Genomic DNA, 24221 nt, shown 5'->3' with positions numbered 1-24221 from the left:
GGGAGCATGCGCAGTGAGAAAGGGGCGGGGCTAAGGGGCGCCTGCGCATTGTAGTCCCTGGGGGGTGGCGGAGTTGGCGCGCGCGCGGTAGGAAGGGCGGGAAAGGCGCGCGCCGTCGCTGAGGCCTCCCCCTCCCCCCCCCCCCCCCCCCCAAATCCTTCTGTTAAATGCCTTTAAAAACACGACCACGCAAGCAGGGCTGTTGGCTTTTTTTTAAAAAAAATCCTAAAATACTTTTATTCAATAATTAAAATCTGTTGATGAGGAGACTGATATACAATGCAATCATTTAGTCTACAGGCTGTACAAAGAGGAAGCTGTGAGGGGAGACCCGCCGCCATCTCCAGGGCTGGCCATGGCAGCGGGGCGAGGGCAGGCCCCGGGGGGGACCCCGTCCGCCTGGTGTTGGCACGGCCTGGGGGGACTGGTGGCACAGCCAGGCCCATCCCGAGCGAGGAAGGAGACAGGTTTGTGAACAAGGCAAGTCCTCTCCATTCCCACACGCCTCCGTTGTCCTCCCTTCTTCACGTGAAGTGGCATCTCACACAGGGGTTACGTCTGTGCATGATACAGTAGTGGCCAATAACAGAATTCTTTAATAAAAACACCACGTTTAGGAAGAACCAATATGAGACCATCCTCAGAAGAGAAAGAATATCTTTTAAGGTCACTTTTTAAACCCCCTTCTTCCCCTCCCTTCCACCCACACAGTGAAATTATCAAGTTTCCAGTATGTTTAGCTGTAAAAATGAGAAAAGGCAAGTTTCACCCCCATTTGGGAGAGTAAAAAACATCTGAGAGGAAGCCACAATAAAAAGAATTGACTACTCTCACAGCTTCCCCAAATTAAAAAGTTTTAAAAAGGCAACAGTCTTTTCCTGGTTCTGTAATTTGTTAAACAAGCCTAGATATCCCGAGACGAGCTCTGTTAACATCACAGCAAGTGTGAGAGAATGGTGAGGGAATGTTTTATAACATTTAAGTTCTGTTTTTTTCCTCTGTCTTTTTTTTTTTTTTTTAAATTTTTTTTTACAAAAAGATGCAGCATATGTTAAAATCTATACAATTCCCTTCCAGGACAACAAACCGTTGGTCAGTAGTGATTCAAGGACATTAAGGACATGACAGAGCCGCAAGCAAAACCAAAAAAATTACGAGTCGCATGTCAGTTGTCTGCCAGGTCAGCGTCTGCACAGGGTTCTCTGTACACAGCTAATATACACACGTGCTTCCAAGCACATCCACTCGCCATTCCTCAGCTTTCCAACACTAGAGCTGCCTTGGTTTGTGTTTTTTTTTTTTTTTTTTTTTTTTTTTTTGTTTTTTTTTTTTTTACCCCCCCCTCCTCTAGGTAAAGGAGGAGGAAACGAAGGAGTTGCATCCCCCAAAAGGAGTATGTACAGCTGAGAACTGGACCTGTCCCGCCTGGGAAAGGGAGCCGGGGAACGAAACCCTTGGTTCACACGTGCATGGTCTCCTGGCAGGGACGCTGGCGCCGGAGCAGAGACGTATTGCTGAGCCGTGCGAGGTATAGTGTTCAGTTCCAGCCTGATGGCACTCGAGACGTGTTTGTTCCAGTGAAATGCTACATTCAGACAGGATTCCCCTTCCCTGGCCGAAAGCCCTTTTCTGGATATGTTTTGAAGGCAAACCTTGGAAGAGCCGAGGTTCCACCCTCTCTGTATTGCCTAGGAGAGGGACGCAGAGAACTTCCAGTCCTCTTGGGTCTCTTGCTCCCTTCTTGGAAGATTATGGTCGATGGTACCTAAAAAAGCCAAGTGAAAAAAAGCAAGCGTCACCCTTGGGACTCGGGTTAAATGGTTACTGAGGCGCTACAGATGGCCAAAAAGAGTAAACTGCGTTATCTCTAACACTGAGGGCTGAGAGTTCAATGCCAAACAATTTCACCTCTGCCTTAGAAAGCTCTTCTGCTCTGCAAACACTCAGCCACAGAGAGCAACTGTTGCAGGGAGAAAAAATCACTTGGGATCCACAGATTACTTCACAGATAACATCTGAGCTAACTACCAAGGGGTTTTGTGGCTGTGGCTCCTGCTGCGCATGTCTCTAGCCCCAGAAAAGCACACTCCAGCTGCAAGGTCGCACTGGTTTCAGATACACCTCAGATCAGCCACTGGTCACTTTGAGTTTCCAGGATCAAAGCCCCAGTTTAAAGGAAGAACAACCCACTTCATGTCTGGTACTCCTCCAGTCGCCCCCCCCACCCCCCACCAAGGCAGGAAGGGACATTCAATCCACAACTGCTGCACAGGTTGGGTTTTGTTTGTTTGTTTGTTTTTTTAAAGTTTTTAACATTTTGCCTCTCAGCACTATGCCTGCAGCGCAGCTCTCCCAACAAGATCGAAACCAAGGGAGTAACGTGTTCTCACTCACCTCGTGAACTGCTTGCTGTCCTCGTGGACTTCCATTTCACAGCTCTTAAACTCATTCAGCTCCTTCCGGATGGCAGCCTACACAAAGGGAGAGAGGTCTTTTTTTATCTCCTGCTAAGACAAATATATTAATTACCCTCTCGCCCAACTCAAGTGAGCTCAGACACGGCAAGAAGGTGCTGTACCTCCAACAGCCCTGCTCAGGGCTGATCTGTACCACCTTTCAGCGGTGAAGAGAGTTTTGATATGCAGGGCTGAGTCCCACAGCCCCTCTGGTGAAGGTCGGAGCCCAGACTGCAGCAGCCACCCCAGCTTTCGCAGTCCGTTCACACTCGGCTGAGTTCAGTCTGCCCCGCTTCCTCCCCGCTGAGGGCTGGGCCGTCCCCACAAGCGGTCAGGGAAGACAAAACCAGTTTGCTTCCCTGCCATCTTCTCGCCTGGGCCTGCCTCAGCCTGCGAGGAACAGCACTCCTGACCAACGAACGCCCTGTACTGGGCACCCTCTGGTATCACGCAGGAGCTGAGGCAGAGGGCACGCCGCCATACGGACCGTGCCCACTTGGGCTCCACATCACTACAGAGGGGGCAGCAGGCAGGGCCAGGTACAGCACAGGGGGGTGAAGGGACACTGATGGTGCTTGGTGGGTGGCAGAGGGGAAGATGAAGAAATGAAGGAAAAGGAACAGAGCAAATCTCGGCTCACACCCTTTTGCATGGGACACCCCAACCTAGCTGCTCTCCCCTACACGTGGGGACAGGGCACTCCCTGTTACCTTGTCAGCTGGTGTTAGCTTCGTCCACGGCTTATCCGCTCGCCGGTCATAGTCTTGAGCATCTGTTACTTCCACGTATTCGTTAAACCTCAGGATCTTCCTGGCCTGCAGCTCCGCCACTGTAGGCCTTTGGCTAAGCTGAACACCAGCAAGAACAAAGAAAGTTAGTTTGTGCCTTGTCCACAAAGCAGCGCAGGACTAACCATCCCGAGCAAAACTAAAACCAGTTCCCTCACTGGGCCTGAACCAGAGACACTACTAGGTCCTGCTCACAGCCTGCAAGGGAATAAAGCAAACCCTCTTACAGACAGCGTCGTTTCCTTTGGATCACGAGGCCAGGCTAGGGCAGAACCCAGGCCACATGGCCAAGGAGAAGGAAGATACCGAGGTGTTTAGTAACAGCCATCAGAAGAGTGAGCCTTGCGTGACACCCCTAAACCAAGCAAGCCCATTCCCCGCTTCAGCAATGGCAACACTCACAGGCGCTTGGGAAGCTTTTCCCAGCCACGATGAACAACCACAAGTAACTTGGACGTAATAGCTAAAAGCAGCTGTTGCTCTGCTCAGCCTCTCCCACACTGCTGTTACTTTAGAAACGGATTTTGGGGAGCCTGGTGTGAGAGTGGTGGCCACTGAAGTGCTGTGTTACAACAGCCGGACCAGCACCAGCAAACCTTTCAAGTGCCAGATGCCAAATTTAGTTCTCATCTAGCTTGTTACGCTTGATGCCAGCTCAGATCTATCACCGACAAACGTGGCTGCAGTGCCAACGGCTCACCGTTGGTGACAGTCCACGTTCCAAAGTCACTGCAGTCAGAGGGCACTGGGGACACTTACACAATAGCCCCGTGACTTCACCCACAGCAAGGTACCTACGATGTGCTCATAGCCACCACCATCCCCGCCAGCTCTGCCAGATGGCCATCACAGCACGGAGGCCAGCAGTACCTTTCTGGTGAGCCTGCGTTTGATCTCTCGCTTCTCAGCTTGACGGTCAGCTTCATTTTTCGCTGCCAAGGGAAAAGAAGAAAGACATTTTTCCTGTAAGCATCACAGGCTTTGAAAAGCGCTTTCTGGACTCGAACGCAGGAGAGTATCGAGCTGTATCAGATTATCTACATATCTGAAAGCTCATTGTGGCGTGTCTGCACTTATTACAGGCAGAGAGCGTGGTCCAACTCAATGCCCTGACTCACCGAGCACCCCCCGGCTGGCAGTGGCAATGTGGGCCTTTGCACAGCAGGAATGAGTCATTCCCTCCAGCCCTGGCTATGTTAAAGATTAATGGCCATATTGTCGAAATACATCCAAGCCACTCTGCAGATCGCTCCTCCCCAAAGCTATTATACTAATAGTTTAAAGAGAATAGCAGGGCAGATAAATATTCTAAATGGAAACTTCCTGAACTGGTATTTCCCTTTCCTCAAGATGTTTATTTAAAACTTTTGCAGAGCAAGGTATGGCCAAGAGAAACACCATTGACTGAGCAACGAACTGCTGCTTTTCAGATCATGCAAGACAATGCTGTAACGTCTGGCCCACAAACAAAAGTCCAGCCCAAACAAAAAAGAGCTTTAACGGTCCTTGCTTTTAATATCAGAGTTGTAACCAGTTCACATACTTTCCCCTGAGGTGTCAGGCAGGGGATGGGTGGCCTTTCTAGAATAGGATGCTTTGAGCTGTATTGCTTGGTTTTATCCAGAGCTGGTTTCTGATGGTAACGAAGTACTGGGAAAAAATAATGGAACTGCTTCACTACCATGATACAACCAAAGCAGACTCCTCCCATCACTACATTTCAAGCAGATTCCAGGTACACCTGGACTAAGATGTTAAAAGGCAAACTTATTTTATTACTTAGGACCACTAGAGAAGCACTACTCACGTTGAAGTATGTTCCTCTGCTCCAGTTCTTCTGCTGTCGGTCTCTGACTCAGTCGCCTGAAGAAAAGGCGTAACGTTTTATCAGCGGGGGACGAAGAGTACGGCTGCCTGGTTTCAGTGCACTGGGAAGCCTCCTCAACACCCCTCACTCACCAGCGGAGACTGCTGCCCCTTTTTGCACTCTCCTCTGCTCAAACAGCTGGTCACCCACAGGCACAGGGTTGGAAAGCGCGACGGCCTCTCAAAAGCTCAGAGGCACCTTCGCAGGGAACTCCAGGAATGGCAGAGCCTGGACTATCAGCAGCCCCAGCTTAATCCACCCCCTAACGCATCAGCACCCAGGCTGCATCTGTCCACATCTTTATACACCGTCCATATTTTACAGTGGGAACATTCCAGTAATCCTTGAGATTTTCCCCTCCCAGTCCATTTAACATCTGGAAACAGGGGCCTGTCAGGGGATATTGCTCAACTCCGAGGAAGAACTTCCAACTTTTACAACCGAGAGGGAAAAGCAACACTTCGCCTCCTAGCCCCGATCCAGCAGCAGTGCCCAAGCACCCATCGCATTCCAGCACAGGCTGCTTAGATGAGGCAGCAGCTTTGTCCAATCCCACCCCTCACACGCCACGCCAAGGGCTCAAACGTAACACCCTCCTCCATTCCTCGTACCTGATCAGCGTCGTCCCAATCTGGTGCCGAATTTCGTTCCACTCCTCCTTGCTCTTCCGAGGGAAGACAATCTTCTCCTCCTGTGGCGTGGTTGCGTTCCCCAGCTTTATAGCTAGCGTGTCTTTCCTCTTCACTTTGTTAGCCAGCGTGCCTGTGGGGAGGAAGAGAAATGGGATGCGACTGAAGACGGCGGTGCCCTGAGCACAGCGATATCGGCCACGTGCCCCTGGCAGTTGTGCTCTCCCCTGGGGCTTGCTTTCCCAGCTCTGCACTACAGCTCCCTAGCTAGCCAGAGCCAGTCACGACGGCAACAGCCAGCATTTCTGCGTGATGCCCACATGCTCACCTAATGCTATCCCAACCTGAAGGGCTGGGACAGCACAAGCTATTGCAGGAGCCATCTGCAACTGGAGTGGATGCATCTCAGCAGGTGAGCATACAGGTTTGGCTGGAGAGCCTTTGAAAAAGCGAGGGAGAGGACATGTGGTACATCATGAAACCAAGAACCAGCTGCTTTGAAGCACTGTGTGAACTAGCTCTTTGATCCAGATCTCAATACAGCCAGGCACAAGTTCAGCAGAGAAAAAAAAAAAGCAGCCAGCTGCAATGTCAAAGCCTTACTGTTATGGCTTTCATCTTCTTCCTCATCCTCATCATCTTTGTACAGGATGGGTCCCTCCGAGTCAGAGTCGCTCATCCCTTCCTCTCCTTCCTGCTCCTCTGGCAGGACCTGGGGCACCAGTTTTGGGATGACTGTGACATCTCCAATATACACACGAGGGCCCGAATTCTGCTCTTCTTCCTGGTCATCTTCTTCCTCTTCCTCATCGTCTGGACTAACGAGAAGCACACTATTACATCTCTTAACACATGCCACAGTGTCCTGGGGAATACCCCTGAGACCAACACCGTATTATCTCTCCTCAGCTCATAGAATGCAAGTCTGTGGGGAGCCCAGGAACCAGAGATGCAAGAGCAGCTTCACGATCCTGCACCGTCCCCTCTCTCCAAAGCACAGGGGAGCTCTGGCAGAGGAAATGCCAGAGGCAGGTTCTTTGCAGAACCAAACAGCCCTCTCCCCCTCCCTAGTCTGGGATTTACAGGTTTAACTCTGTTATAGTACAAGACAGTCCTTTTCGCACTTCTGTTTTGCAAAATGAAAGGCTAAGGAAGGCCACAAATGGATGAAATCCAGGACCTTGTTTTGTCTTGGTGCAATTAAAGACAGGCCTGGATTCCTGGCATCAGCCTGTGTTTGTAGTCTGGAACCCATTTCCCTTTGTGAGCAATAAAATCCCAGAACCAGGTTTAATTTCATGGGGAATCGTGCACTGGCCCCCTAAGAGCCTGAAACACAGACTCAGCCAACAGGCAAAGTGGTTTCTAGGCTGTTGCAAAAACCAGCAAAGAAGCCAGCCCTGCCCACAGCCCTCGTCACCATCACAGCTTTGTGGCCAGAAGCGGGGAATATGACACCAACATTTCAGAGCCCAGCGTGACCCACACCACTGTTAGGTGTTTACTACACAAATGCGCAGGAGGTACTCACACTTTCAGCATCTCAATGGTGACAGGCAGGGACCTCGTCCTGCCCAGGGTGCCACTGTCTTCTCCAAAGCCATCATTCTCAAAGAGCAGCGAGTGAGCCCTGTGTGACCCCTCGGCAGGAGGGGTGGCAGGCAGCGGACTCGCCAGAGCCTGCTGAATACGGATGTGCAACGGGATTTGGGGCAGGCGAGGCAGCACGTGAGGTTCGACGAACCCTTGCTCTGCCATCCTCTTCGACGTTTCCAGGGACCTGAAGTCTTCAGGAGGAGGAAGAGGAGTCGTTGTTGTCTCTTTGGGTAGGTCCAGGGAGCGTGGAGGGTCCAAGACAGGGGTGGATGCAGGCAAGGGCGTACGTGGAGGCTCCGGGGGTATGTGCGTGGGCAGCGGCGGCGAAGGCGAGGGTGGTGGGTAAGCAGAGGTCATGTGCATCGGTACTGGTGCAGGGCGGTTAGCTGTCACTGTCCTGTCATTCGGGGGCTTGGAAGTGGTAGCTACCTCTGATGTGTTGTTAGGCAGGATGCCTCTCTTCGGTGGGAGAGGAGGGGAAGGCTTGGACAAGCCTGTACCACTGTTCATTGCTTGAGAAAGTTCAGCTGAACATAAAAAAAAACACAAAACCACAACATCATAAAAGCCACTATATTTAACAGGGCATTTTCCAGATATCCTTCACCAGTGCGGAATAAGCATGGCAAAGCACTCAGAGCTTTGGACCAAGCGATCTCTGCTGCTTTTCTGCTAGAACACAGTGCCAGAAATAACCAGGTTGCAAGCCTCTAGTTTGTCCTTCCGGCAGCAAAGGTAAAACTTGGGAGAGCAGCCATGAAGAAGCAGGCTGGGAGAGGTCCGTGCATCCTGCTGCTTTGGAGAGAGAGAAAGAGCAGCAGCCCTCAAGTGACGGCAGATGGAGCTCACCCCGACCAACGCACTGCCTCAGCCAAGGAATGCAGGTATGTAGGGCACTTTATGGCTATATTTACAGCATCGGTTTGCAAAGGAATTTGAGACATCCAGGACACCTCAGACTCCAGTTGTGTTAACAACTCCCTTGCACATAAAAAAACCTTTTGGGAAGTCGCTCTCGAAGGCAAAAGTCAGAAGTGCAAGCAGCAACGTGCTCTCTCCCTTTCCATTCACCTGCCAGACCCAGCCTAAGAACACCTTGCTGCCAGCAGCTCCTGCCTGTTTGAGGATGAGGTTCTGCTGTACTCCTTCTGCGCTCTGTTCCTCAAGCCCCATATAAACGTCTCTGCTACTATAAAATAACTAGAAAACTTCCAAAAATATTTAAGAGCCTTGAGTCTACACAGAGTTTGTCTGCTGTGCGGTGGAGGAGAGAGGGAGAAATAGAAAACATGTCGTATCACAGAAAACGCCTGCGGCAGGCAGGTCTCAGGTTCCTCAAACACCCTTTGGTTCCTAGGGAAGAAGTTGCACCAGTGAAGACTGCTCTTGCTTTAGCAGTTTGTAGCCTTTAACATTCATGTATCAATGGCTTGTAGGGCTTGGAAAGGTTTTGCCCACCTGCCTGAAGAGGATCAGGTTTCCTGTACGTTTCAGCTGGAGCGGGTGATGGTCACACAGCGGTGGCCCCAGGACGGGTCTGGGAGGAATCCGCAGTACCAAACACCACAAGAGGGTGCTGCAAGCGGGGAGTGTTTCACCGAGATAAAGCGGCATAACTGGAGAGAGGTGGGCACATTTTTGGGATGTTTAGCATTTTCAGACTTTCCCCTTGTAGATTAAGGGCCAGATTGTGCGAAACACCGAGTGCCCTCAGCTCGCATCAACTTCAGCCCAGAGGTATTCCAGTATCTCCTCAGCAGCGCCCAAAGCCTGGCAGGACCAGGCGCGAGTAAGGACAGGCAGATTTTGAAAGGGACCGAGTAGCTGGCAGAAGGGAGAGGAGACAGAGGAGGACTGGGCGCCGCTCAGAGCATCCTCCCGAGCCAGCCTGTCTCCCTTCAGTGCGATAAACGCAGGCACAGCCCCTTGTGACATGCCACTGCGGCCGGATCCGGTGCTCTAGCACAGGCTGCAGCAACTGTGGCTCCTGAAACCCAGCAGCGGCACCGAGCACCATTTGCACTGCTTGGTTTTGGTTGTTTTTTTTTTTTTTCAAGCTGACGCCAATTAAATTCCCAGTCCCCAAAAGCAAGTGTTTCAATCTGATGCTGATTAAATTCCCACTCCCCAAAAGTAAGTGATTCCTGAGCCTTATTTTCAGCTACTGCATCAGACACCAGAACTGCTCAGAGAATGAACACAAGGGAACATCTTCACGACAGAACAAAGGGGCGATCTGCACATTGAGTCCTCCCTTGCCTTAGGTTATAATAGCAGCAGCAGCACAAGAACTAACACATGCCCGAGTCAGAGCATGCATCAAAGACCTGTGGAGAGCTCGCCAAGCCAATTCCGCTGCTGCTGTTGATCCACAGCAACAAAACAGGGCTGGCACAGCAACGCCTGCACGCGTGCTGCAGTTACAGCTCCGTTGTGCTGGATGCAGGGCACTGCAGAGCTGCAAAGCCTCTCAACCAGGAGACAAAAGAGGGGCTGGCTGCTCTCCTCTCCTCCACACCCCCGCAGCCGCAGGTGCGCTGAGCCCGGCCCCGTGGTGTCGCCCGACAGGCTGGGTCTCAACATAGATTTGATAGAGTGTTGTCTTCAGCCACATTTTTTGTTCCGCAAGTACCTCCTGCAATTAGCGCTGGGGCATTTCAAATACCATCTGTGATGTGTGCAAGCAGCTTAAGGAAAACAAGAAAGTATTTCATCGAGTGCTCAGGCATGGTCAGACTAATCAAGCTGGTCTGGCATACAGGAGTGTTTAATACCTTATCAAGGTCGCTTGCAAAACCTGCTAGAGCAAGGAGAAGCCCCAAGCAGAACAAGAGATGCAGTTTGTACTGAAAGCAGCAGCCCAGGCTCCTTCAGATGGTAACCTGCACCCGATCTAAGCTCCTGCCACTGCCTCCCAAACCACACCTGGGTAACGCCTCCAGTTTCTGCGATAACAGCGCAGACCTGTCGGATTCATCTTCCCAGGAACCTCCCTCCTGATCTGTACTAGCCTCTGCTAATCCAGCGCAAAGATTAGCAGGTGGTCTGTGAAATATCAACAGGCCATCGACTGGATGGAAGTCATCTCATTTACTCCAGCAGTGTTGCATCTTTAAGACCTCTAAAGAGAGTAAGGACTCATTCAGCTTTAAGAAACGCTCCGCAGACCTTCTACTTAAAAAAGTTACAGAGATAAAGACATTTAATTCCTTAAGTGGGAAGACTCAGCTCAAATTACAGTTGAGCTGATTTATCCATGGGACAAGACTTCAGGACAAGACTAATATGGCAATGCGCTGGCCACAGACCTTAGGGAAGGTGCCTGAGTATAACCAGAGAAGTCTGAATTACCCCTGCCAGCTGCTGGCGCCTCTGCCCAAAGTGGAAACCACATGGCCCAACAACGACAGCCATAACGGACCTTGTTTGGTGTGATGGGGATTTTTTGGTTTTGCTTTTTTCAAAGACCAGCTCAAAGTATCAATTCTCACTGACCATAGTCTTGCAAAGCAAAAAAAAATAAAAATCTCATACACCATCCACCAATCCTGGCTGCCCACAGCCGAAACCCATCCCTCAGTGAATCATCAGCATTCAAAGGCGCTGTCTTATGGCTGACAGAGAAATGCCATCCCCTCTTCCTTGCGCCATCCCGCCTCCTGCCAAAAGCAGGCAGAGATTCCCTCCTGCAGGTAGCTGTTGGAAACACGCACGTCTGACAGATTGGATGGCTTACGGCAGAAGACTCCAGTAATTACACTGTTCTCAGCACACGTGTGCCCTGGCAGATCTTCTGAGTCCAAACTGGACTGTATTCAGGGAAGGTGGTCACACATTCATTATACAACATGTGCTACATCATACTAAAAGTTGTCCCTTATGAACGGTACCCAGGGTACAAAAACCAGCTTACGGAGGCACTTACCTATTACTGAGTTGCTATTTCTGTTGACAGGTTTGGGAGGAGGGACGGGCGGCTGTTTGGCAGGAGCTGTACTGGTTGTACTCGTGGGAGCAGTAGTGTTGGCACTGGCAAGAGCTGGGGGCAGAGTCCTGGGGGCTGGGGAAGGGGCAGCTGTGGAATTGACTGTCTTTGCCACAACAGGGGCTGTGGTGGAGGGTGCAGTTTTTGCAGCGCTGCTGACAGGCGTTGGATCCTTTGCCTGTGCTTCGTTTGCCTCCTGAGAAGTGGAGGGAGGTCTTTTTGGAGGAAGCAGAGGCTGTCTGGGAACATGTGGCTCCTGAGGTGGTTCCGGTTCAGGCCCAGAGTGGCTGCTGGATGAGCCTGAAAAGTGAGACACCTCAGTTTAAGAGACTGGGAGACCCAGAATGGGGTGGGAAGAATCAGAAGAGAATCCAAAACTGGTCCTGGGAGAACGTGAAGCAACCAATTTTGTACACATCTGGTTTCTTACCCTGCCTTTTCTTTGGTTCCTCAGCTGGAACAATCTTCCTAAGGCTGGATGGCTTTGTGGCCTCTTCCTCCTGGTTGGCCAGGTTACAAACCCCAGGACCACCGATCGGGACTGTGTGGCCATTCTTCAGTGCGGGCGGGTTGAGCTTGTCCGGTTCTTCAGCATCTGCAAGGGGACGGGAGGGGAAGGAAGCAAACAGAAAACACTCAGAAAGCAGGAGACGGAGGAGACACGGCTGAGCTGATCGAACCGCCATCGATCCGCATCAGCTTCTCTCTGGCTTCCGAAACAGCTGGTCTTCAGTCTACCTTCTGCAGAGGAGAGCACAGCAACACCAGCTAGCTGAAGCTGAGCGCCCTTGATTTCATTAGCAACAAGCAAAACAGTACAGCCCCGTATCCCATCAAGTGCTTTTCTTCTTCAGCAGCCTCAATCTACCACCTTGTTTAGAAAGAATGCTACTGCGTTGAAAAGGAGTATGCCCAACGCTGTGCCACAGCCCAAGGAAGCTGCCATCGCAGTTAAAAGCCTCTAGCAGTTTCTGTATCTACCCACCATTACGGAGTATTCCCAAATTCTCTGCTGCGATACAAATTCCAACACTGGCCAAGTAATCTACTGGATGTGCACTATTAGGTTTTGGTAAAGTCTTAACATTAGTTTAAGCACCTCTATTTTCTTTCTGTTTCTACCCTGAATTTGGCACAAAAATCACTGCTCTAATCAAAACATCCCACAGCAAAGGTGTATTTCCTCACTTCTTTACCTTTGTTTTAATCAGAGGTAGTGATACATCTCCAGAATCTGATGTAGCTCATCTTGACTATTTCTACTTTTACAGGTGGAGTTTCCCAAATGTTTGAAGATCTCTTTTTGGGAAAAACCACTATCCTCTTTTCAGCCCATGCTTTTGAGAGCACTTAAAGCCCTAGTCACAATGAGGAAATACTCAACCACTCTCTGCCTCTAATCGCCCCGACAGAACAAACTCTTCATAACACTATTCCCCAAATCAGAGTTAGCATCCACTCTAAAGGGGCCCATTTTGACTGCTTTCCGACTCAAGAAAACTTGAGTAGATACGTCCTCAATTTGATTAAAAAATCCTTAACATTTCCAGGCTACCATCTCTCGAGCAGTTGCAGTGTATGGCAGCATGGGCCCCCCAGGCGTTAGACCCCACCATGCTCTGTTGCTCTGATTTTTGTTGATTTATTCTTTATTCCACTGCCGCCTTTACCTCTCTTCTCCCCACCCCCCGCCAAGGTACTACCCTCCCCTTCCCTAACCTGGTGTTATTCAGAAGCTGAAAGCAAAGATGCCAAGAAGCCAAAAGTTCCCCCTGCTTTCTTTTCTGAAAATAAATAAATAAATAAATAAATAGCCTTGGTTCCTGAGAGGAGCTGGAAGACGGCGCTGCCTCACTTCACTTGCTTTGCCGCCCTTCCCCACAACGCAGGAAGCGCAGACAGCAACAAGAGGGAGTTTCCTCCCCAGTCAGGGCTGAAACTCAAGAGATGAGCTGGGGCTTTTTGTGGCAGCAATCGCCTCTGTCTAGCTGGCGTTTTCAGCCAGGAGACAGGAACAGTACGATCTAGCTTTCCTGATGATTCAAACCTTGCATGCCCTTCTCTGGCACACACAGAATGCTCCTGCCAGCCTCCTCACACCACATTACTCTCGACTTCAGTTCCAGTGACCTCATTCAAGGTCACAGTCCAACGCGATCGTCTTTCCTTACTGTGAGCCCAGCACAACCTGCTGACCACCAGCCCAGAGAGCAGCAAGGTCTCCTCTCCCGGCTGCGCCGGGTTTGAAAGCCCTTGCTATACCGCTGCCCCACCTCCTCGCTCACTCCTCTCAAAGGGTTTCCAGCTTTTTTTTCCCCCCTTAAGAACTTGCCTAAGAAAATTAACTGACCTTGTAAGTTTTAAAATTGCAAGCAAATACAATAACCTACCACCACCGTCTTATGACTGCCCAAGTGTCTTAAACTCAGAGAAGGGATTAAGATAATGCGCTTTCTAATCTAACCCTCCTGACAATACTGACTGCTCCCTCGTACCTTGGGTTTGCACTTTGTCCAGATTATAGCCATCTTCTGTTTCTTAAGCCAGATCAGATGACTCAAAGCAGAAAATAATTCCATCCCTCCGCCACGCTCCTGTTACACCCTAGCAGTTTGGAAGATCTCTCCTCTGTCATCTCTGCTTGTAAGTTTGTTACCCAAAGCCTTTGATCTCTCTTCCACAGTTTCATCCTGTGAGCTCATGCACTTTTGTACCCCAGTGAACTCTTCCTCCAGCCCACCATTTACACCCTTGGGTAGCTGCAGATGGCTTTCATTACAGTATAGCCGCAAACAACTGCGTTAAGACTTTTCCTCTCAGTTTTGGTTTCAGTGGTTTGGTCTGAAAACCACTTTTTCACCTCCACTTTTCCACCTCTACTTTTCCACTTTGCATCTTTCTTAGAAGAACCCTGAGATTTGCATGAGGTGAAGGCTGTCTCTGCAGAACGCCTTTTGGGGTGCAATTTTAACACCGCTCTAAGCCAAAGACCAGGCTGCCACCCAGACGGGTGGGCTGCTCTCCCACCACACGTTCCTGGCCCCTCCCCTTGTAGCCACATCACCCAACACGTAGCCAGGTGACTAGATGGTGAAGTGATCTGCCTGAAGAGCTATCTTCGCAGGATGGCCCCAACCCAGAGGCATCAGGGATGACAGAAGAGATAAGACAACTTTGACAGCAGGGCATGACTAACTATGACACCGTACCATGAAGCATCTCGCCTATAACTCTTTGAGGAAATGCCCCTACCCAGGCAGCTCCAAAGTTAACAATCGCTTTCTTTTTCCAAGCCTACGGCCTGCGAACCTCAGCTCCGAGGTCAGCGCCTCTCCCGCGATGGTGACAGCACGGTCTGGAGCTGGCGAGCGCAAGTGTGACAGAGGAGCTTATCAGGACAAGACAAGGTGGCCGGAGAGGGACACGTACAAGGAGGACAGGATAGGAAGTGACACACAGAACACCCCTTCCCTCCCCGCTGGCAGCAGACAGGAAGATGTCTAGGACAGGCATTGCTCCTTCTCAGCAACATCTTCCTAACTGAGCGGGCTGCCTTCCTTGCCAGGTGCAAAAGTCAGACGAGGGAGGATATTGAAGAGGGCAAGACAAACAGACAGGAACTACTTTAGCAAAGAGCCATCAAATTTGTCTCCCAAAAAACCAAATGGTTGCAAGGGTGAGGTTTTGCCAGAGGAAGATCAGCTACACAGAACACAGACAGGAGGAGGAGGAGGAGAAGTTCATTTGCAGACTCACCCTGCTCAGGGTCTTCCAACAGAACCCCTCTTTTTACCAGCTCCTCTCTTGGCTTTCGCATAGAAATCTTTCGTTCTAAAACTGATATTAAATTGAAAAAAAGCACTCAGAAAACAGGGTAAGCTAGAAGTTCAAGAAGATACTTTTTTTTTTAAAGGGATCCTCTGGAGGAAATAAAAGGGCTTCAAATTTCACTGTTTTTGTGTGGATTAAGAGGAGGGAGGAGGGAACTGCACGTTCAGGCCTGTGCTTCACACTAGATTGGTGATCGTGGAGCAAACCCTCCCTCCCCACAGCTGCTTGGGGAGGTTCCTCGCAAGAAAGGAATTTGTTTGTCTGAAACTACTGCTCCATGGCAAGGTGTTTCTGGAGAGACTGCAGGTGCCGGCCCATCACCAAAGTCACATTTTGGTTCTTACACGTGTCAGCACTCAGGCTTGTGACAGCAAGCCCTTCTCACTAGCCAGGTGGCTAATGGCAGGTTTCTCAAGCAGAGGAAGGGACTCCCACCCAGCCCCGATTACTCTACCTTCCGAAGTCTCCTTAAATTTGTCACTGCTTTTCTTTTTCCTCCACTTCCAGGGTTTGAAGATCTTGCCAAAGCTTGAGAACTTGCTTTTCCTCTTTGTAGGAGGCGTGGTGTCACCCGCTTCCAAAACGTCTACCCCCATGCTGGCATCAGTTGGGGGGTGATCCACCTCTTCGGCTGTACGGAAAACAATAAAGAAGTCACCTTTGTGCTGCGGATAGCTGCTGCCATCTCCCCCCAGCCTGCCCCTTGTACACTGGGAAACGGTGGCGCACGTTCATGCAAAGAAGGTAGCAAGACTCCATGCCTTCACGTAACCCGTCAGCATTTCACGTTAGCTGGGGGAGAGACGAGAGTGGGGTTTCCAATGTTAACAGTGCAAAGGGTAACCGATAAGAGGCTTTCCCATGAAACGGGGATTAGTTTAAATTTGCAGTGTCGCGGCTTCGCCCCAGGAACACGAGTCACTTTGCTGCAGCTTCTCATCCTCAGTTGGAAGCAAGTGGTGCTAGACACAAGTAATTACATGAACACAAATACCTTCCAGACTGCAGAGACGACTTCCATGACTGTCTACACACACTGAAACTACCAGCCCCATTACAACAGCTGCATGTGCTAGAACTTAGCCTCTCTGATTTTTCCCTCTATAAATAAGGCCGGCAAAGCTGGCCAAGAGCAACAACTACACAGGAAAGCAACACAATGCAAGCCCGCGCTCCACCTACTGTACTCGATGTCTCTGGAGAACAACACAAGAAGGACACGGAGGCGGGAAGGGACAGGCAAAAAAAAAACCCCCAACTTGCTGCAACAAAAAAAAAAGCTCAAAAAGAAACAACTTGGGACGCAGAACCAGAGCATGAAACGCTAAGCTGGTGACTGTCAGTTCTGGCTTGCCTGGTGCGGCTGCTTTCTGGGTATTTGATGAAACATAAGGGAACACTTACAATCAGCAGAATCTAGCAATGCCTGCAAAAAAATAAAAATCAGAGCGCACACAACCTAAGTGAAGCCAGCTGGTGGCCCGCTTCGCGGTCTTAATTTACAGACCGAGAATCCCTTGGCTTCAGCACTGCAAAAGACAGGAGCACCCAAGCTGCGTCGCAGAACTCCGTGAAAACACGCAATGTCGAGAACAGAGCCTCGAGATTTCCTACAGCCCTACGACATGCTCCTGCCAAACACCGCATACCGCAGGCTGAGGTGCCGTGTTACAAATTGCACTTGCGCGTCTTATTTTTGAGCCTCCAAGTCAAATGTTGTGGAGTTTGCAAGCCTTCTGGGATCGCAAAAGACCTTTTAGTCAACTTCAGACAAGTCTGTATGACGCGCCTGCAGAAAAGACAATACCCTGTAGGCCGCGCAGAAAGTTCAGCCAAAAATCCCGTCTCCTGAGGCAAAGAGATTGGGAAAGGAATTTTAGGGGAAAGCCATTTTGCACATAGGACAAAGAGCTAATAACGTATCTGCTGTATCCTACAAACATCCACCAAGGATACAGACCCAGATGTGGGAAAGTGGATTCCCGCTGACATGGGGAAGGGCAGATTCAGGACCGGGGGGGCGGGGAACAAAACACCACAACAAACCCAAACAGGAAAAAAAAAAAAAAATGAGTTGTTTGGTGGAACTCTACCTGCAACCCTGTACTGGTTCCCAGCATGAGATTTCAGACCCCAGGAAGCGTCAAGCACAGGGAGCCCCAGCCCCAGGCTCCCAAGCAGCCGTCTGGGCTGGGGACAGGCCATCACTGCGCAACACCGCAGGACTGACAGACCCCAGTCTTTCAGTCTGAGCACAAGTGAAATGGAAAATCACTGTATAATAGGGAAGAGAAGAGCAGAGGCCATGCTAGCAGCACAAGGGAAACCGAAGGGTATCTCAGCAGGAGGATCTAGATCACATATGAGAAGTGCCGTCTTTCACCAAATGACGGAGGACAAGGAAAACCAGCCCAGGACTCCAGTTTACCGAGAGGCTGGAGTGGCAAGAAAGTACCACTGTGCTAACCAGCAGGAAGAAAAAGGCTAATTGTGGCCATTTCAGACTTTACCTAAAAATGCATGACCCTTCCAGCTCTGTCCAGGTTTCTCTCCTCTCGCTCCAATTAGGAGAGTGACAAGCATTCCCCTGCCACAGTCGTCTCAGAGCAGCCAGGGACTCCAGATTTCACACAGTGGTGGCTGATGAGGTTTTTCTGTTTGGTTGGTTTTGGTTTTTTTTTTTTTTTTTTTTTTTTTTTTTAAAAATCAGCCACCTAACAGAAAGCTCACTCAGAACCAGAGAAAAGCTGATGCCAGCCAACATTTATTTGAAAAAGCAAGATCAATTCAGCATCTGAACTGCTTCTTAAAAAAAAAAAAAAATCTGGCTTCATAACAGGAGAGAAATTGGGTGGAAAGTAACATACAAGATGTCAGCACCGATCTGTGATTTTCTGCGTGTCTATTCTGCGATTTTCTGCTGGGAGGGAGGGAGGGAGGAAGTGGGGACAAAAAAAGTGGCATTTCAAGCTCCCAGAAACCCAAGAGAAATTGTCTGGATGTTTAGAGGCACTTTCTTCAGAGACTAGAACATTAGCCCTGGAGTTGTACATGTAATTTTAAAAAGCAGTATTCACTTTGTTCAATAGAGCGTTCCCAAAGTTTACCAGGCAGGCAAGAGCGCTTGCCAGGCACAAGCTGTGGATTGAATTTGGATCCCAAATGCCAGGCAAAGGCATTTCCCTCACCTTCCCCAGGAGCAGGAACAGCGCTGAAGGCAGTCGTACCAAGCTCACTTCATACATACCCCTTCCCTGAATTGCTCCGAGGAATGTAACTTATGTGCTCTCTGCCACCCAAGGTGTCAGAGTGCTGCACTAAGCAAAATAAGTTATTAAAAGAAAACTCAACCATCAGGTCCGCGGATTAATGACCGGAGACCTCATCAAGCTGCGATGTCTCCATTTCCAATTAGAGGGAGAGTGACAAGCATTCCCCTGCCACAGTGGCCTCCGAGCAGCCAGGGAGGAAGAGTGGACATGAAAGGATGAGCCGAAACTGCAGGAGACACACGATACCACACGATACCCCCAACGCAGGAGCAGCTGAAAGCGGGAAGGGTGGGGGAGAGCCCACGTGCGAGTTTTACTCCAGGCGGATGAAGCTCTTTCAGCAGCTCCCGCAGTCCAGGTCTGCCTGTCAAATCAAATACCATCTCAGGGTGGAGTTTCACACCCGGTGCCTCACTGCCACTAATTGCAATCACGCAGGTTAACACAAAAGCTGGGTTTCACAATGACATTCAGCATCGATATTGAATAACTCGGTTCGTGCTTCCCTGCCCTGCCGCTCCATCCGCCATGCCACCGACTGCTTGTAGGCTCGTGCTGTGCATCAGGTCTTGTCCAACATGAACAAACTCGGTTTTCATGTTTTATAATCAGTTCCTTGTCTAAAAACAGCAATGAAAGAGGGGGAGACAGGCAAACCATGTATCCCTTCGTAGCATAAAAGCACAATCCAAATAATTTTCACCACCCCTTTTGCTCTGTGTAGAATAAAACTCAATACACGTTACTAAACGGTGAGAACATCCCAAGACAGGGTGATACCGATGCCATGAAAGCGATTTCTCCCCCTGATACAAAATGGGATTCGTTCTCTCCAGTTCTGCAGCACAGGCTGCTCCCAGGAGGGCTTGCAGTGCCTGGATCCCTTCCACAGCACTCTTCCTTTTACCATCCCTAATTACCAGACGGACATAGACATTTAAAATAGCCTGTTGTGATGCAATTATGAATTGCATTTAGTGCTAATTAGTAGGTGGATCTGCAGCTGTAGGTGTGCTTTACTGATCTGTATTTTAAATAACCTCATTGTTCAGTGATTGTTCACATTAGATAGCGCTCACACTCCCTTGCAAAAGGGCCTTCCCTTCCATTCACAGCCCATTTCCAGCTCAAACTTCCATGAAATGGTGCAGCGAGGACATTTCTGGCCCAAGTTGCCTTCACTGCGAAGGGAGCAGCAAGGTGGATTCTCTGCGCCTCCTCTTGTTCCGCTCTACAAGGTACAGGAGGGTCCCAAAGCTGCTTCGCAAGGCAAGGCAGAAATCCCTCCTTACCCCAGTCATGCACGGGGAAACTGCTAAGGAACCACAGCACAGTGCCTGGGGAACGGAACGGGAAGAAAAAAAAAGAAAAAAAAAAAGAGGAACTGGACTTGAAGGGAAGGGTGAGAAGCATCAGGGAGCTGATGCCCTTGCCCGACCTGTCCCTTGCTTGGCACCAAGGCTACTTACCTGCACGGCAAGTCCGTGTCCAAGAGAACAGCCTCACCTCCACTGCGGTGCCAGGCTGGAAAACCCATTTCAAATCTATGAAAAAGGTTAAGCGAGGTCACACAGGCCTAGGTGAACCCAGCAGAGTCCTCATTAGAAGGTCAAGAGCTTACCAATAAAGCAGGTCTCTGTTGTGTCCCCATGCCAAAGCATGACCTTGTTTAACCTTTCTGCAAGAACTCCATGAATCACCCACTTCAGAGAAGTGACCCTGAAGCAGGGAGGGCGCCGCAGAGCCCACCCTGGCACCAGCACGCCATGCTTAATGCCACGACCTGCTCCAGAGCCCTGGCTGAGAACAACTCCACAACAAAAGATCTACTCCAACCTCAGCACATCATCCTAGGCAAGCGTGGGTGCTTCTCCTGGAGATGTCCTGGAGCACCCGACCTCGGACAGACCCCCAGGACCCAGTGTGTCTGGGGAGGGAGTGATGCCCTGGCATCCCTACCAGAACCTGCTGCCGTTTCAGCTCTTCTCTCTAAAACACTTAAGACACCCCGATCCTGTTCCATCAAAACAAGCAGGTGAATTTGAGCTGTTGAAACAGCAGATTTTGTGTTAACCCAAAATGTTTAGACTGAAATAGTCTAGGGAAACGTCACAAAATTGGCACAGCCTAGAGACACAAGGCGGCAGAAAGCTCCAGCAGTGCCAAGCAGCCAGGGATGCAGTTCTCCACCAGTACGCCTGGCCAGCTGGTCCTTCAAACCCTCCCCCTGCAGACAGCTACACACATTTACTCAACTCTTGCCGTTAAAATGCTGACAGAAAACGCTCTTCTCCCACCGCACCTTGTGTTAGGTGCAAACCATTGTGCAACAACATGGGTGGTGTTGAGCTGTAATGTCGTTTTTTCCCCCCCCAGAGAAGAGAAACCATTTCCAGTGGAAGAAGCCGGAGACTCGCAGTTGGTCTCCGAGCTCATCACGCAGTCGGCAAGTGGCTGCGGTGCTGCATGTGTCATCCGCTCCCAAAGCTTTTGTCAGGCTTGGGGCTGTCATTCCTATTAAAGACGCTAAAGCTTTCACTTCTACTGCTGCTCTCAATGGCTCAAACCCGCAGAGCCAGGATCCGCGGGGTCAATTAAAAATACCACACGTGTTCACATCATTGCCATCCACACGGGACACTCGCAAGAGCAAGCAGCCATTCTAGCTGACCTTTAGGAAATACCAACGTATAAATGTAATGCTTTAATGGTCACACCGTGGTCCGAGGGAGGAAAAGCCATCGTGTGAACACAGATAGTTAACCCCCACCTTCAGAAATGAAGCCCCAGAATACCCTTTTGTACAGCAATGCACCACCAGCCTTGAAAAAGGCACAGTAGAGACTTCAGGTACCAACATGAACAAACAAAAACGCATTTATTTCACAAAGGATCATCTCTCACAGGGAAGATCCCTGCAACAGAGCGCGGCACCTCTGACGCACAGGATTAAAAACCAAAAATTAAACCCAGGCTGCATCTAGTGTACATCATCACAGGATTAGTCCTGGTGAATTTTTAAACCGTTTTAACTCGGGCCCCACACCATCAAAAGCCAGCATGGCTATGGAGAAGTTTTGTTTTGTTTTTAACTGGCACGCCATTACATAAGCTAAAAAAATCACTTCAAGATTCAAGTTCAAGACCCTAACAAAGCAAGGCTGAAGGCTACGAAGAAATCAAAGAATTGCATCCCAGATGCTGACAATTCGTATTATATTGCTACATGCCTGGGAGGGAAACTACTGATTTCTCCAGTGTTCATGAAGAAAACGGCACAATCCTTTAAGGATGAAGGGTCAGGAGCCCCAGGACAGGACTGCAGACTGAAGTTGTTCAGAAAAGACTGAGAACATGCGGCTTTTCTCCCCGAAATATCTCTGCAGGCATCCAAGAGCTGGTGGAGCAAACTAACTCCAGAAGAAGACGGGTCTCAGCACTGCCGGCACCACAACAGGCTCTTCGCCCCAGTCCTTTTCAGAAGTGTAAGATCTGTTAAATTTGATCTTCATTAAGAGACACCCTCCCAAAGGAATCAAGAAAGCCTCAGTATTTTGCTTTGACACAGGGCTCGCACAGCATGTAAATCATGAGCTTGAGCCAGATTCTTTCCATCTGCAAACCCCACTTGACTCAGAACCTGATCCAGCTCTTATCGTAGTAGTTACTACAGATTTTCCACAAATCCCACGAGTTTCTGTTCCCGAGGAGCTCACCGGGCTTTTCTGTCTCACAGTCATAGCCCCAAGGCTCGCAGACAGACAGAACCGCAGCAGCGAGACTACGCTCCAGCAAAACACAGCGTAAACGCTTAGCTGAGAGCTAAAAAGCACTCAGACAAATTAGGTGCTTCAATGCCACGGCAGCAACTCGGAACACTTCTGCTTAATCACCTTTATTTTCCTAAGTCACGCACACACCTGAAGTTCTGCTATCACAAAAGCCCCAGAAGGTGCATCAAGAAGCTTCTGCTGAGAACGTGGCTGCTCATTAGACACCCGACGTTTGGCAGCTTTGGCGTATTTTGCCGTACAGCCTGGACCTAAGGCTACAGCGGGACCGACTGCCTCGCGACACCGAGCCTGCGCGGGATCCTCACCGGCTCACGCTGTGGGACCGCAACAAACCCTCCCGTTGCCAAAACACTGTTGATGCACAGGCCGGAGAATAATTCAGCTCCCTCCTCTTTGGCTTTGTTGTGCCGGGCAGAGCAGTTAAGAATCCAAAAAAGCTTTCAAGCAAACAGCTACAACTCAGGAAAAAAAAAAAAAAAAAAAAAAGGCAAACAAAGAGTCTTTTGAGGGAAATGCTGTTAAGGTTAAAGTATCAAAAAAAAGCACTTTAGGTAAATGTTTCTAGCTTCCTATAACAGCTTTAAAAACTTCATGTGCATTTCCTGAATGGTCCAGGCAAGACGTGAATCCTGACCTTAAAGCAATAAAAGACTGTGGTCACAAAACAGCCTCAAACAGTCCCAGCCCTCAGTTTCCCTGTTTTTTGTACGTTTCTGATCACTATAATCTTCACTAGACTTTTATTTTCAACAGCATCCTGCCAAAGTTAATGCGAGAACCATCTCTTCAAGTCCACAATTTGTTCAGTGGGAGCTACACAAGCTGTGCCATCAGAAGAGACTGCAGATAGCAAATGACCAGTTGAGGAAACACCGGGTCTGCTGGCCTCCGGTCTCCGGCAAAGGACAACGCCGTTACACCAAGTGAGCCCGCTCCCCTAAAAATTACCACCGTCTCCGGTGCTTGATGAAAGAAAGAGCCCAAGACTGAACAGGTCGGTTTCTAACAGCACATAAACCCAAGGAGATGCTGCTGTTAATCTCCACCGACGCTACGAAGAAGACTGAAGTTTTACTTCTCCCTTCCACTCTCTCAATACCACTTATTTTTAGCGGCTCTCGAACAAGACAAGCTGGAGTGAACTGGGGGTGGGGAAGAGAGAATCACTGGTTTAATCCAAGCCCTAAAAATACTTGGTAGGTTCAAAGTTGTAAAAGCGAAAGAGAATGAAAAAAAATACTCTGTATCTCAGGGTGCTCTCTCCATGTGCAAATGTCAAGTGTTTCTCTAAAAATCAGATAATTCCACTTTACAGATGAGAGTAAGCAACTCAGCCCAGACAGCTGACAGCGAGTCGGGATGAGATAAAAGGGAAGAACGAGATGTGTAAAGTCCCCTTCTTATAGTCAGGGCACGGCAGTCCCAGCGCTGGGAACAGCACCCAAGACAGAGACCTGGAAACACCACTGAGCTACGCACCGCGCTCTGGAAGTGGTGCTACTTCCAAGACTTAAAGCAAGGTTGTGTTTACACAGCCTGCCAGTTACTCAGATACCTCGCAGAGTAGAGAGAGAAAACAAGCAGGAAGATATCTGCCAAGCCCTTTCTCCCCCCAAAACTACCACAGCTGCCCCAAAAAGCTGGGTGACATCCCGCACAAGGAGGTGATTTTGGGCAGCTTTGGTCCGGGCAGACTATCGGGGATGGCTCCTACCCCGCTCCGGTGAATTTTACCGCTGTCCAAGCACTTTGCAAAGGTTGCGTCTCCTCAACCTGGCCATCCAAGACAGATGCTATCCCTAAAAACTGCAGCTTGGAGAATGTCCAAAGATCAGCAGAACACGTTACACTGTGAGTGCATGTGACATGAGTAAGAAAAAGGAAGGAAATGGAATTATTTCTCTGGTTTCTCTTCCCAGCTCCCAAGCCGGGCGCAGGTTACACAAGCCCCGCATTCCACTCCTCCCGACTCCTCCGTTTCACCTGCAATCCTGCCCCGCCGC

The 24221-nt window shown here is 49.8% G+C and overlaps 1 protein-coding gene across 18 annotated transcripts in view; it reads right to left on the bottom strand.

Moving 5' to 3' along the window:
* Positions 1–200: 200 nt before the first annotated feature.
* The window catches only part of PHACTR4 (phosphatase and actin regulator 4), an 80847-nt gene continuing 56826 nt past the window's right edge, over positions 201–24221 (bottom strand). For 11 of the 18 annotated variants that reach the window (XM_074563299.1, XM_074563306.1, XM_074563301.1 and 8 more), the window contains 12 exons: positions 15607–15783; positions 15078–15158; positions 11752–11916; positions 11262–11621; positions 7272–7863; positions 6344–6558; positions 5723–5873; positions 5052–5107; positions 4115–4176; positions 3167–3304; positions 2395–2471; positions 201–1765 (listed from right to left, as the gene is read on the bottom strand). In XM_074563299.1, the coding sequence (XP_074419400.1) occupies positions 1750–1765; positions 2395–2471; positions 3167–3304; positions 4115–4176; positions 5052–5107; positions 5723–5873; positions 6344–6558; positions 7272–7863; positions 11262–11621; positions 11752–11916; positions 15078–15158; positions 15607–15783 (2090 nt within the window). In that variant the 3' untranslated portion in view covers positions 201–1749. Of the gene's footprint in view, positions 1766–2394; positions 2472–3166; positions 3305–4114; positions 4177–5051; positions 5108–5722; positions 5874–6343; positions 6559–7271; positions 7864–11261; positions 11622–11751; positions 11917–15077; positions 15159–15606; positions 15784–16146; positions 24202–24221 lie in introns of those variants that run through there. The other 7 variants (XM_074563309.1, XM_074563312.1, XM_074563311.1 and 4 more) reach the window with 2 other exon arrangements.

The sequence above is a fragment of the Larus michahellis genome, chromosome 19 (genome assembly GCF_964199755.1).
Source record: "Larus michahellis chromosome 19, bLarMic1.1, whole genome shotgun sequence".
Taxonomy (NCBI): Eukaryota; Metazoa; Chordata; class Aves; order Charadriiformes; family Laridae; genus Larus; species Larus michahellis.
The sequence above is the reverse complement of the archived record's forward strand: the minus strand, read 5'-3'. Positions and strand labels throughout refer to the sequence as shown.